Source organism: Cherax quadricarinatus, chromosome 4 (genome assembly GCF_038502225.1).
Source record: "Cherax quadricarinatus isolate ZL_2023a chromosome 4, ASM3850222v1, whole genome shotgun sequence".
Classification (NCBI taxonomy): Eukaryota; Metazoa; Arthropoda; class Malacostraca; order Decapoda; family Parastacidae; genus Cherax; species Cherax quadricarinatus.
Window position 1 is genome coordinate 69,268,590 of NC_091295.1, and position 13,466 is coordinate 69,282,055.

General features: G+C 44.8%; 1 protein-coding gene across 2 annotated transcripts in view; it reads left to right on the top strand.

Annotated features, from left to right (window-relative positions):
* The first annotated feature begins 5,598 nt into the window (after nt 1–5,598).
* The window catches only part of Gp93 (heat shock protein 90 Gp93), a 44,327-nt gene continuing 36,459 nt past the window's right edge, over nt 5,599–13,466 (top strand). For both annotated transcript variants that reach the window (XM_053770608.2, XM_053770609.2), the window contains exons 1-3: nt 5,599–5,758; nt 9,838–9,965; nt 13,210–13,308. In XM_053770608.2, the coding sequence (XP_053626583.2) occupies nt 5,704–5,758; nt 9,838–9,965; nt 13,210–13,308 (282 nt within the window). In that variant the 5' untranslated portion in view covers nt 5,599–5,703. The remainder of the gene's footprint in view (nt 5,759–9,837; nt 9,966–13,209; nt 13,309–13,466) is intronic.

Genomic DNA, 13,466 nt, shown 5'->3' on the forward strand with positions numbered 1-13,466 from the left:
GGATTTTCCAGGTGTATATAATCATGTATCTCTCCCTCCTGCGTTCCAGGGAATACAGGTTTAGAAACCTCAAGCGCTCCCAGTAATTGAGGTGTTTTATCTCCGTTATGCGCGCCGTGAAAGTTCTCTGTACATTTTCTAGGTCGGCAATTTCACCTGCCTTGAAAGGTGCTGTTAGAGTGCAGCAATATTCCAGCCTAGATAGAACAAGTGACCTGAAGAGTGTCATCATGGGCTTGACCTCCCTAGTTTTGAAGGTTCTCATTATCCATCCTGTCATTTTTCTAGCAGATGTGATTGATACAATGTTATGGTCCTTGAAGGTGAGATCCTCCGACATAATCACTCCCAGGTCTTTGACGTTGGTGTTTCGCTCTATTTTGTGGCCAGAATTTGTTTTGTACTCTGATGAAGATTTAATTTCCTCATGTTTACCATATCTGAGTAATTGAAATTTCTCATCGTTGAACTTCATATTGTTTTCTGCAGCCCACTGAAAGATTTGGTTGATGTCCGCCTGGAGCCTTGCAGTGTCTGCAATGGAAGACACTGTCATGCAGATTCGGGTGTCATCTGCAAAGGAAGACACGGTGCTGTGGCTGACATCCTTGTCTATGTCGGATATGAGGATGAGGAACAAGATGGGAGCTAGTACTGTGCCTTGTGGAACAGAGCTTTTCACCGTAGCTGCCTCGGACTTTACTCTGTTGACGACTACTCTCTGTGTTCTGTTAGTGAGGAAATTATAGATCCATCGACCGACTTTTCCTGTTATTCCTTTAGCGCGCATTTTGTGCGCTATTACGCCATGGTCACACTTGTCGAAGGCTTTTGCAAAGTCTGTATATATTACATCTGCATTCTTTTTGTCTTCTAGTGCATTTAGGACCTTGTCGTAGTGATCCAGTAGTTGAGACAGACAGGAGCGACCTGTTCTAAACCCATGTTGCCCTGGGTTGTGTAACTGATGGGTTTCTAGATGGGTGGTGATCTTGCTTCTTAGGACCCTTTCAAAGATTTTTATGATATGGGATGTTAGTGCTATTGGTCTGTAGTTCTTTGCTGTTGCTTTACTGCCCCCTTTGTGGAGTGGGGCTATGTCTGTTGTTTTTAGTAACTGAGGGACGACCCCCGTGTCCATGCTCCCTCTCCATAGGATGGAAAAGGCTCGTGATAGGGGCTTCTTGCAGTTCTTGATGAACACAGAGTTCCATGAGTCTGGCCCTGGGGCAGAGTGCATGGGCATGTCATTTATCGCCTGTTCGAAGTCATTTGGCGTCAGGATAACATCGGATAGGCTTGTGTTAATCAAATTTTGTGGCTCTCTCATAAAAAATTCATTTTGATCTTCGACTCTCAGTCTGGTTAGCGGCTTGCTAAAAACTGAGTCATATTGGGACTTGAGTAGCTCACTCATTTCCTTGCTGTCATCTGTGTAGGACCCATCTTGTTTAAGTAGGGGCCCAATACTGGACGTTGTTCTCGATTTTGATTTGGCATAGGAGAAGAAATACTTGGGGTTTCTTTCGATTTCATTTATGGCTTTTAGTTCTTCCCGCGATTCCTGACTCCTAAAGGATTCTTTTAGCTTAAGTTCGATGCTTGCTATTTCTCTGACCAGTGTCTCCCTGCGCATTTCAGATATATTGACCTCTTTTAGCCGCTCTGTTATTCTTTTCCGTCGCCTGTAAAGGGAGCGCCTGTCTCTTTCTATTTTACATCTACTCCTCCTTTTTCTTAGAGGAATAAGCCTTGTGCATACATCGAGTGCCACCGAGTTAATCTGTTCTAGGCATAAGTTTGGGTCTGTGTTGCTTAGTATATCTTCCCAGCTTATATCGGTTAGGACTTGGTTTACTTGGTCCCACTTTATGTTTTTGTTATTGAAGTTGAATTTGGTGAATGCTCCCTCGTGACTAGTCTCATTTTGTCGGTCTGGGGCTCCACGCATACATGTCTGAACCTCAATTATGTTGTGATCTGAGTATATTGTTTTTGATATGGTGACATTTCTTATCAGATCATCATTGTTAGTGAAGATGAGGTCTAGTGTATTCTCCAGTCTAGTAGGCTCTATTATTTGCTGGTTTAAATTGAATTTTGTGCAGAGATTTAAAAGCTCGTGTAAGTGTGAGTTTTCATCAGAGCTGCCTCCTGGTGTTATTACTGCAACAATATTATTTGCTATATTCCTCCATTTTAGGTGCCTTAAGTTGAAATCCCCCAGGAGCAAGATGTTGGGTGCAGGAGCTGGAAGATTTTCCAGACAGTGGTCAATTTTTAACAGCTGTTCCTGGAATTGCTGGGATGTTGCATCCGGAGGCTTGTAGACTACCACAATGACTAGGTTTTGGTTCTCGACCTTTACTGCTAAAACTTCCACTACGTCATTTGAGGCATTAAGCAGTTCTGTGCAAACAAGTGACTCTGCAATGTACAGGCCAACCTCCCCCTTTTGCCTGTTCACTCTGTCACATCTGTATAGGTTGTAACCTGGGATCCATATTTCGTTGTCCAAGTGATCCTTTATGTGGGTCTCAGTGAACGCCGCGAACATTGCCTTTGCCTCTGCAAGCAGTCCACGGATGAAAGGTATTTTGTTGTTTGTTGCTGGCTTTAGACCCTGTATATTTGCAAAGAAGAATGTTATCGGACTGGTGGTATTGTTGGTACTGGGTACCAACAATTGTTGGTACTGTGGAAGACTCAGACATTTACAAAGCAATAATGTCGTTCCCATCTGGCTCTGCTGGGGGTTACACTGGAATAAGGCCACAGCATTTAAAGGAAATGGTTAATCCAGTTATTGGGGAAATTGCAGACACACTGCTTTCAGAGATCACAAGGTTCATCAACAATTCCTTGACTGGTCTGATTCCTGATGAAATTAGACCTTTCTTTTTTGGTGCAACACTTTGTGCACTTAAAAAGAAGGATGGAGGAATTCGGTCAATTGCAGTAGGCAACACGTTACGCCGCCTCATATCCAAAGCTGCTGTCCGAAGTATACGTGCACAGGCAGCCATGATGCTTCAACCAAACCAGCTTGGCTTTGGGGTCTCTCAAGGAAGTGAAGCAGCGGTTCATGCAACAAGGGCGTATATCAACAACCTGCCTGAGGACAATGCAGTGATAAAATTAGATTTCAAGAATGCGTTCAATCTCCTGAAAAGAGACGTGGTATTAGCAGCAGTACAAGAACATTTCCCTGGTCTCTTCCCCTTTGTTTCAGCTGGGTATAGCAAGGAATCAATGCTTCTCTTTGGAGAGCATGAAATCACATCATCGGAGGGTGTCCAACAAGGAGATCCTCTTGCACCATTTCTCTTCTGTATAGCAGTTAGGGAAATCACAGTCAGACTGACCAGCGAGTTAAACATCTGGTTTCTAGATGATGGCACACTAGCAGGTACAAAGGAGTCCCTCCTACATGACCTTACACAGGTAATGACACGGGGACAGGAAATGGGTCTCGTCCTGAATCCATCCAAATGTGAAATCATCTCAGTCAGTCAACAAGTGATAAATGCAGTGAGATCAAAACTACCAGGAGCAGCAGTCATTGCCCCCACAAATAGTGTCTTGCTAGGAGCACCTCTGGGAAGCAATGCCATTGACACAATTCTCAGGAAGAAATTGGAAGAGTTAAGGAGAATGGAACAACAAATAGGCAATCTGGACACCCACGATGCCTTGTACCTTCTCACAAAGTGCTTGAGTCTGCCCAGGTTGACATATTTCCTAAGATGTGCACCTTCATATGATAACCCTATACTGCACGAATATGACAGTATTCTGAGGCAGATTTTTACGAAAGTACTTAACCTTACTCTAGAAGACGGGCAGTGGAACCAAGCTACACTTCCAGTCAGACTAGGAGGCATTGGTGTCCGCAAGTCATCACAGATTGCGTTACCTGCTTTTCTGTCCTCGTGTATTGCATCCAGAGAGCTTGTAGCAGCGATTCTCCCTGAACATCTTAGGGACAAGATTGGAGTCCAGGACCAAAATTTCATTGACGGAGCAATGATCTGGGATAATCTAACGGGCTCAGAAACCAGACCTGCTCCCCCCAACAACTACAAACAATCGCACTGGGATGGTCCAATAGTGGAAAATATAGCCTCAACAATGCTTCTGAGTGTGTCAGGGAAGGATAGAGCCCGCCTGCTGGCAGTGAGAGCCCCTCATGCTGGGGACTTTCTGTTGGCTGTTCCCAACTCCAGCCTTGGCACATGCCTCGACCCACAGACTATCCGCAACGGTGTTGCCCTTCGACTTGCCGCCCCTATTCTCGCCGAACACAGGTGTATTTGTGGCAGTGAAGCAGCAGACCGATTCGGGTACCATGGTCTTGTGTGCCGTAAATCCAAGGGAAAGATTGCAAGACATGAGGAGGTTAATAACATTATCAAGAGGAGCCTCACAACAGCTGGATGCCCAGCAGTAAGGGAGCCACCCCAACTATGCAGATCTGATGGCAGCCAGAAGCGTCCAGATGGTATCACCCTTCAAGCCTGGACAGATGGGAAGCAGGTGGTGTGGGACTATACATGTGCATCTACCTTGGCTGATACCTATCTCCAATACACCAGGGAGGAAGGAGGGGCAGCTGCCAGCTTCAGGGAGTCCCAAAAGTCTAGAAAATATGGAGAACTTGCCTATCATTATATGTTTGTTCCCATAGGCTCAGAGACCCTTGGCTCATGGGGAAAGAGTGCATCTAAATTCCTTAAGGAGCTGGGAAAAAGACTCATCAGGGTAACTAGGGATACCAGGGCAGCTAGTTTTCTGTTCCAGCGGCTCAGTGCGGCTGTTCAAAGGGGTAATGCCTGCTGTATTTTGGGCACACGCCCCAGCTCTGAGGAGCTGGATGAGATTTTCGCCTTATAGTCGGTGATACACACGTAACAACATGTACCTTATATGCCACCTTTATATATATATATATATATATATATATATATATATATATATATATATATATATATATATATATATATATATATATATATATATATATATATATATATATATATATATATATATATATATACACACACATTATACATACGTACATAAGTGAGGATAGGAAAACGAGCTGAATATTGCATATATTTCTGTCAGAGGTTTTCCTTAGATTGAAAGGTGTAAATGTGTAGTAACTTATTGTCTATTTATTCATGGAACATTCTAGTTCACGATAGAATAAATCATTGACAATTAAGACCTCCATAGTTTGTAAGGGAGACGAAAACGCGACTCGACTGACTATAAACTTTTGTATATTTAGCTTAAAGACTAATTTTTTAAAAAATACATATTGAATTTTGACTTTAACTCATATCATGCCTAATATATATTTTAATGAGAAAGAAATATATGTGTGTAGCACATTATATATACTCTTTTTAGATATTTAAAAGGGTATTATTTTTCCTAAAAGTATTCAGCATCATCATATATGTTGGGAAAGCTGCTGCGACCAGGGACGACCAATCACAGTGAGCCAACTCTGTTCTCACAGACCACTACCTACTACCTTATTGGCTGACAGGCCCGCGTGGTCTGCCCTGATTGGTTACTGTACAGTAGCCCCGCCCACCTGGCTGGAGGTAGATCATACCATCGCTTATACTAACACAACTCCAGCAGTCAGTCGTGTACAAGACTCTGTGGTGGTGGTGTCTGTGTAGTGCCATCATGTTACCCTTAACATACCGGTATATTTTCCTTCTTGTGGTTCTGCTCTTTACAGGTGAGAAAGTTTCTTATTTTGTTATTATTGGGCGGAAAATTACTTTGACTCCATGGGCAGTTTTCTCTGAATAAGAGGCATTGTGAGGCAGAAAATAAGCACCACGGACAAAATCCTTGTGAGAGCTAAATGCATTCTGTAATTTGTTAATTGTAATGTGTAGATATCTTTCTGCATCAGTAAATTAGGCTCTTAATATTCTCATGACTTTAAGCACCAGTCTCCTGTATTATTTTTCCGGTTCACTGTGCTTGTAAACCACCATAATGTACAGAAGTGTTGTAGGGTCCCTGCTGCTTGTAGGGTCCCTGCTGCTTGTAGGGTCCCTGCTGCTTGTAGGGTCCCTGCTGCTTGTAGGGTCCCTGCTGCTTGTAGGGTCCCTGCTGCTTGTAGGGTCCCTGCTGCTTGTAGGGTCCCTGCTGCTTGTAGGGTCCCTGCTGCTTGTAGGGTCCCTGCTGCTTGTAGGGTCCCTGCTGCTTGTAGGGTCCCTGCTGCTTGTAGGGTCCCTGCTGCTTGTAGGGTCCCTGCTGCTTGTAGGGACCCTGCTGCTTGTAGGGACCCTGCTGCTTGTAGGGTCCCTGCTGCTTGTAGGGTCCCTGCTGCTTGTAGGGTCCCTGCTGCTTGTAGGGTCCCTGCTGCTTGTAGGGTCCCTGCTGCTTGTAGGGTCCCTGCTGCTTGTAGGGTCCCTGCTGCTTGTAGGGTCCCTGCTGCTTGTAGGGTCCCTGCTGCTTGTAGGGTCCCTGCTCCTTGCAGGGTCCCTGCTGCTTGCAGGGTCCCTGCTGCTTGCAGGGTCCCTGCTGCTTGCAGGGTCCCTGCTGCTTGTAGGGTCCCTGCTGCTTGTAGGGTCCCTGCTGCTTGTAGGGTCCCTGCTGCTTGTAGGGTCCCTGCTGCTTGTAGGGTCCCTGCTGCTTGTAGGGTCCCTGCTGCTTGTAGGGTCCCTGCTGCTTGTAGGGACCCTGCTGCTTGTAGGGTCCCTGCTGCTTGTAGGGACCCTGCTGCTTGCAGGGTCCCTGCTGCTTGTAGGGTCCCTGCTGCTTGTAGGGACCCTGCTGCTTGTAGGGTCCCTGCTGCTTGTAGGGTCCCTGCTGCTTGTAGGGACCCTGCTGCTTGTAGGGTCCCTGCTGCTTGTAGGGACCCTGCTGCTTGTAGGGACCCTGCTGCTTGTAGGGACCCTGCTGCTTGTAGGGTCCCTGCTGCTTGTAGGGTCCCTGCTGCTTGTAGGGTCCCTGCTGCTTGTAGGGACCCTGCTGCTTGTAGGGTCCCTGCTGCTTGTAGGGTCCCTGCTGCTTGTAGGGTCCCTGCTGCTTGTAGGGACCCTGCTGCTTGCAGGGTCCCTGCTGCTTGTAGGGTCCCTGCTGCTTGTAGGGTCCCTGCTGCTTGTAGGGACCCTGCTGCTTGTAGGGACCCTGCTGCTTGCAGGGTCCCTGCTGCTTGTAGGGACCCTGCTGCTTGCAGGGTCCCTGCTGCTTGTAGGGTCCCTGCTGCTTGCAGGGTCCCTGCTGCTTGCAGGGTCCCTGCTGCTTGTAGGGTCCCTGCTGCTTGTAGGGACCCTGCTGCTTGTAGGGTCCCTGCTGCTTGTAGGGACCCTGCTGCTTGTAGGGTCCCTGCTGCTTGTAGGGACCCTGCTGCTTGTAGGGTCCCTGCTGCTTGTAGGGACCCTGCTGCTTGTAGGGTCCCTGCTGCTTGTAGGGACCCTGCTGCTTGTAGGGACCCTGCTGCTTGTAGGGTCCCTGCTGCTTGTAGGGTCCCTGCTGCTTGTAGGGTCCCTGCTGCTTGTAGGGACCCTGCTGCTTGTAGGGTCCCTGCTGCTTGTAGGGTCCCTGCTGCTTGTAGGGTCCCTGCTGCTTGTAGGGACCCTGCTGCTTGTAGGGTCCCTGCTGCTTGTAGGGACCCTGCTGCTTGTAGGGTCCCTGCTGCTTGTAGGGTCCCTGCTGCTTGTAGGGTCCCTGCTGCTTGCAGGGTCCCTGCTGCTTGTAGGGACCCTGCTGCTTGCAGGGTCCCTGCTGCTTGTAGGGTCCCTGCTGCTTGTAGGGTCCCTGCTGCTTGTAGGGACCCTGCTGCTTGCAGGGTCCCTGCTGCTTGCAGGGACCCTGCTGCTTGTAGGGTCCCTGCTGCTTGCAGGGTCCCTGCTGCTTGCAGGGTCCCTGCTGCTTGTAGGGTCCCTGCTGCTTGTAGGGACCCTGCTGCTTGTAGGGTCCCTGCTGCTTGTAGGGACCCTGCTGCTTGTAGGGACCCTGCTGCTTGTAGGGACCCTGCTGCTTGTAGGGTCCCTGCTGCTTGTAGGGTCCCTGCTGCTTGCAGGGACCCTGCTGCTTGTAGGGTCCCTGCTGCTTGTAGGGTCCCTGCTGCTTGCAGGGACCCTGCTGCTTGCAGGGTCCCTGCTGCTTGCAGGGTCCCTGCTGCTTGCAGGGTCCCTGCTGCTTGCAGGGTCCCTGCTGCTTGCAGGGTCCCTGCTGCTTGCAGGGTCCCTGCTGCTTGCAGGGTCCCTGCTGCTTGCAGGGTCCCTGCTGCTTGCAGGGTCCCTGCTGCTTGCAGGGTCCCTGCTGCTTGCAGGGTCCCTGCTGCTTGCAGGGTCCCTGCTGCTTGCAGGGTCCCTGCTGCTTGTAGGGACCCTGCTGCTTGTAGGGACCCTGCTGCTTGCAGGGTCCCTGCTGCTTGTAGGGTCCCTGCTGCTTGCAGGGACCCTGCTGCTTGTAGGGTCCCTGCTGCTTGCAGGGTCCCTGCTGCTTGTAGGGTCCCTGCTGCTTGCAGGGACCCTGCTGCTTGCAGGGACCCTGCTGCTTGCCGGGGGGAAGGAAAAACTGAGGGAGAAGCAATAATGTGAGTGAGGGTTCCTGGTAGTTAGTGTTTCCATTAACTCCTGAGGTGGTGGATATCATCATCAAAACATTCTAGATGACTGTTACTTCAGCTACCTTGAAAAAATGACCATAACCGCTATAAAATGTTAAAGCAGTGTTGAGGTGAGCAGAGGTACTACCATCACCTACCACACCAATGGTAGTCACTTATTTATCCCAGGTACTGCACACCTGTGCTGCTGATGTGTATGATAATCTTTGTAACTGTACCTGAATAAACTGTTAAAATGAACCATTGCACTGTACAGGGGTAAACATTGCTTACCTGGAGTTTACCTGCACAGGGTTTTGGGGGTCAATGCCCCCATGGCCCGGTCTGAGACCAGGCCTCGTGGTACATCAGGGTCTAATCAACCAAGCTGTTACTGCTGGCCACATGCAAACTGACATATAAACCACAGCCCAAGTGGTAAAGTACTGAATTCAGGGGCCTGTCGAGTGCCTTCTTGAAGACAGCCAGGGGTGTATTGGTAACCCCCATTATGTATGCTGGGAGGCAGTTGAACAGTCTTGGGGCCCCCGGACACTTGTTCTGTGTACTCGTGGCACCTCTGTTTTTCATCAGGGGAATTGAAGCAATGCATGCGTGTAACTCCTGTACATGTATTAAAAAGAAATAACGGACACTAATTCTGATCGTGGGTGGCACTTGCCAGCCAACAAGACACCTGAAGACAGTCCGGAAAATACATAAATCCAGAAGGCAGTTTACCAGAAGGCAATTACTCCTCATAATCCCAAAGTCCCATAAAGCCATGGACAGTTTTTGTAAAATGGCCCAGCTCAAAATTAATATCTTAAAGATTGAAAGTTAATTTCAGTACCATCACTGCATAGCTCTTATTCCAAGGTAGCTGTTGTACCTGTTAAATGCTGTGCATACTTCCTAACACGTATTTGTTCACCTAGCAGTAAGCAGGTACCAAAGTGTTACTTATTTGGGTCACATCCTGAGAAGATAGTCCCTTAATGTTTTTTTTATCCTGGGCGTCTAACGCTCTGGGTTAAAATTGTCTAATCTCGCCTAACTGTCTCCTTTTCTATAATGTTAAATTGTTACCCCCCCCCTTTCCCCATTAACTTTGCATCCCATTTAGTTTGAATAAAATAGCTTTAGATGCAATATAGTAGAATGTTGAACAGCTGTCAGTGTACATGCAAGTTGTCTAACCATTAATGTAGTTATTGGGTAACTTTAAAGTTGATTTATACTTCCAGGGTATGCAAGAGGCGATGATACTGTGGAGCAAGATCTGGGTGCTAGCATGGAGGGTTCACGCACCGATGACAATGTAGTGGCCAGAGAAGAGGAAGCTATAAAGTTAGATGGTCTTAATGTGGCACAAGTCAGTACAATTTGTTCCAGTTAACATTAAATTGGATTAGTAAAGAATTTTTAAACTCCAATAGGAATGTAAACTTTCCTATCTGGTTTGGTATTTGTATCAGATAATGTAAATGTTGTAAAAGAGTGTTGTGTATTTACATCAGTTTTTACAAAATTGGCACCTGCTAGTGCATGTAGGAAGCTCTTGACTATGCCAAGCATTTCAGGCAAAATAAATGTAGGTAAAATCTTTTAGTATATACTTGTAAATGTTCAATTTAAGCTGTATGAATTTATATACATATAACTGTCTTCAGTGACTTATCCTGAGCTCATGGCACCTTTGTGCTGTCAGTTTAATCTATTTCTTTTGATAATGTGGATTCTTAACTTTCAGGAAAGTTGAATGCTAAATTATTCGTACTAACCTAAGCTCTTGCTAGAGCTTTTAAGTGCTCTAGACACTTGTAAAATAAATTGGAATTTAATTTTCTGTATTGTAATTTTTTAAATTATTTAAACCTTCTGACTCTAGCCCTACCTCCTTTGGTTAACACTAATTTTGTTCACCTTGTCTTTAAGCATTAAGGGCATTTTGATTAAAATCTAATTTTTAATGTACAAATTAAAATAGTTGGTTAACCATTTAGCCGAGAGCCTCCATTACTTATCCTAACCCTTTCAGGGTTTCGGACGTACTAATACGCCTTGCGCACCAGGGTTTTTGACATACTAGTATGCCTAAGTTCTAGCGCCCTCGAATCTAATGAAAGCTGGTAGGCCTACATATAAAAGTGGGTCTGGTCAGTGTGCAGTATAAAAATCCTGCAGCACAGTGCATAATGAAAAAAAACTCGCAGTTTTTTTATTAAAACTGCGACTTTGCAATGTATTTTAGTGTGGCATTTATTGTTGAATTCTAGGTTTCCTGGTCTCATTTTATAGAATGGAAGATGTATTACAGAAATTGAGATGATTTTGACCGGTTTTGTGATGAGAAGTGCCTTGAAATTGAGCTCAAAGTAGCAGGAATGTTCGATTTCTACCAGAGTTCAAAAGTAAACAAATCATGCTAAGCATACAATACACGTCAACTGAGTCGAATATTCTTTCACAAGTGCGCCAGTATTTATACCATTTCTACACTAATGCAGTAGTCTGCGTAACAGTAGATCTTGAATTTTTTGAGAAAAATTCAAAGTGGACAGCAAAAGAATGGGGGGGGGGGGCCTGGGGATGTGACTAATGAACAGGAAATTTTATTTTAGTGCCAGGAATGTTTCTTGTTTATTCTGGACCCATTGGAAATTGGCATCTTTTGAAATGTGTGAAATTGGCAAAATTGCTAAATTCTGACCACTGTATTGGATAGTTGAAATCGGTAAATGGGTGGTTTCTTGTACTCGTTCGATAGGAAAATGGAGTTATAGCAAAATGATTTTTGCCGACTAGTACACTGGAATTGGCCGAAAATAGGGCTCGGTGGGCAAAATCGCCAATGTATGAACATCGTCGAGACCGCTAGCTTCGCGAGAGCATAATTCCATAAGTTTTCCATCCAATTTCATACTTTTGGTGTCATTATGATCGGGAAAAGATTTTATTTTTTTTTTTTTTTTTTAAATTTGGGTGACCCTGAGAACAAGTCTGAGAGAAGGGGCCTGGGGGACCCTGAAAGGGTTAGCCCCTTGACTGTCACAACCCCAAATCCTGAGGTCTCCTGGTGTCTAAAAATTTTTGAAAAATTTTTCTTAGTGCTAATCTTTCCCTGATGGTAATGACACCAAAAGAACGAAATTTGATGAAACTTTCGGAATTACGCTCTTGCGATAGTTAGCGACCTCGGCGATATTTATGAATCGACTAGTTTACCCACTTTGAGCCCTATTTTCGGCTAATTCCATTGTTCCAGTAGACAAAACTCGTAGGTTTCTTTAGAACTCCATTTGTTCTATAGATTGAATATAAGTGCCCATTTACCAATTTCAACTGGTCAGCAATTTGCAATTTGGCCAACTTCACACAAATTAAAGTGCCAATTTCAAAATAGGGTCCAGAATGAACAATGCAGACATTCCTGGCTCTAAAATAACTCTTCGTTCATCAGTCACATCTCTAGGCCCCTCTGATATTAGTTTAGTTTTTATTAAAGCAAAATATTTACTGCAATATTGTAATTACATAAATGTCAACCCATTCATGGCTGCATATTAGAATGGCTAGTTGGACATTTATTTGACTATCTTTTATTTTACTTTTGAACATCGGTAAAAATCAAAATTTCCATACTTTGAGCTCTATTTCAATGTTCTTTTCATAGTAAAACCAATCAGTCACCTCTATTTGTTTCTCATTCTGTCAAATGAGACGAAGAGGATAAATGTGAATACTATACAAAAATACACTGCAAAGTCTGCATTTTAATCCAAAAAGTAGTTTTTTTCCTCATGCACTGCGTGCTGCAGGATTTTGTGGTGCACACGGACCACAGACCCATTCTCACATGTGGGCCTACCAGCTTTCTTCTGCTTGATTTGAAACCGCTAGAATTTTTGAGTAGTCAGTGGCTCGTGAGACATACATAGGACAAAGTCAAAGGGTTAATACACAACTCTGAATGGTGTATTCAGTGCTACATGGACTAGTCTGCAAATAAGGGTATATAGTTTTACATAAACCAATTATAGTATCTGATTCATTAGTATCTTTACATTAGAAGTTTCTCATAAGCAGTTTTTCATGTTTGTGATTACATTAAGCTCATGAATTCTTTAAAGCAGTCTAGTTTAGTTTGACAATGTAGTGAGTAAAAGTTTATGGATGAAATTAAAACCATAACAATCTGTTGGAGTGTGAGCAGGGTAATATTTAGTGAAAGGATTCAGGGAAACTGGTTTTTTTTATATAGCTGGACTTGAGTCCTGGAAATGGGAAGTACAATGCCTGCACTCTAAAGGAGGGGTTTGGGATATTGGCAGTTTGGAGGGATATGTTGTGTATCTTATACGTACGTATAAGATACACAACCTCTGCAAAAAGTGATTGTGTGAGGTGAAAGTGTTTAAAGTATTTTCTTTTTTGGGGAGTTTTTCTTTTTGGGTCACCCCGTCTCGGTGGGAGACGGCAGCCTTGTTGGAAAAAAAAAGACTTAGTTCTTGCAACAATGTAATTCTTGGTTGTAGAGTAATTTGGCAGTTAGTAGGGACCACAAAATTTAAGTTTTCTACATAAATTTTTAACTAAAGCATTTTTTTCTGCTTCAGATCAAGGAAATGAGAGAGAAGGCAGAAAAGCATGCATTTCAGGCAGAAGTGAACCGCATGATGAAGTTGATCATAAATTCTCTGTACAGGAATAAAGAGGTTAGTGTATTCTAACTTTTCCAAATTTATAATTTTTGCTGTTCTGTAATTTTTACTTACTGGTACAGTGGAATGTATACTTTAATATTCTATGACCTTGCTTGCATCTGGATTTGCTAGTGTGCAGTCAATTTTCCTCGTTTAAATTAACTGAAATG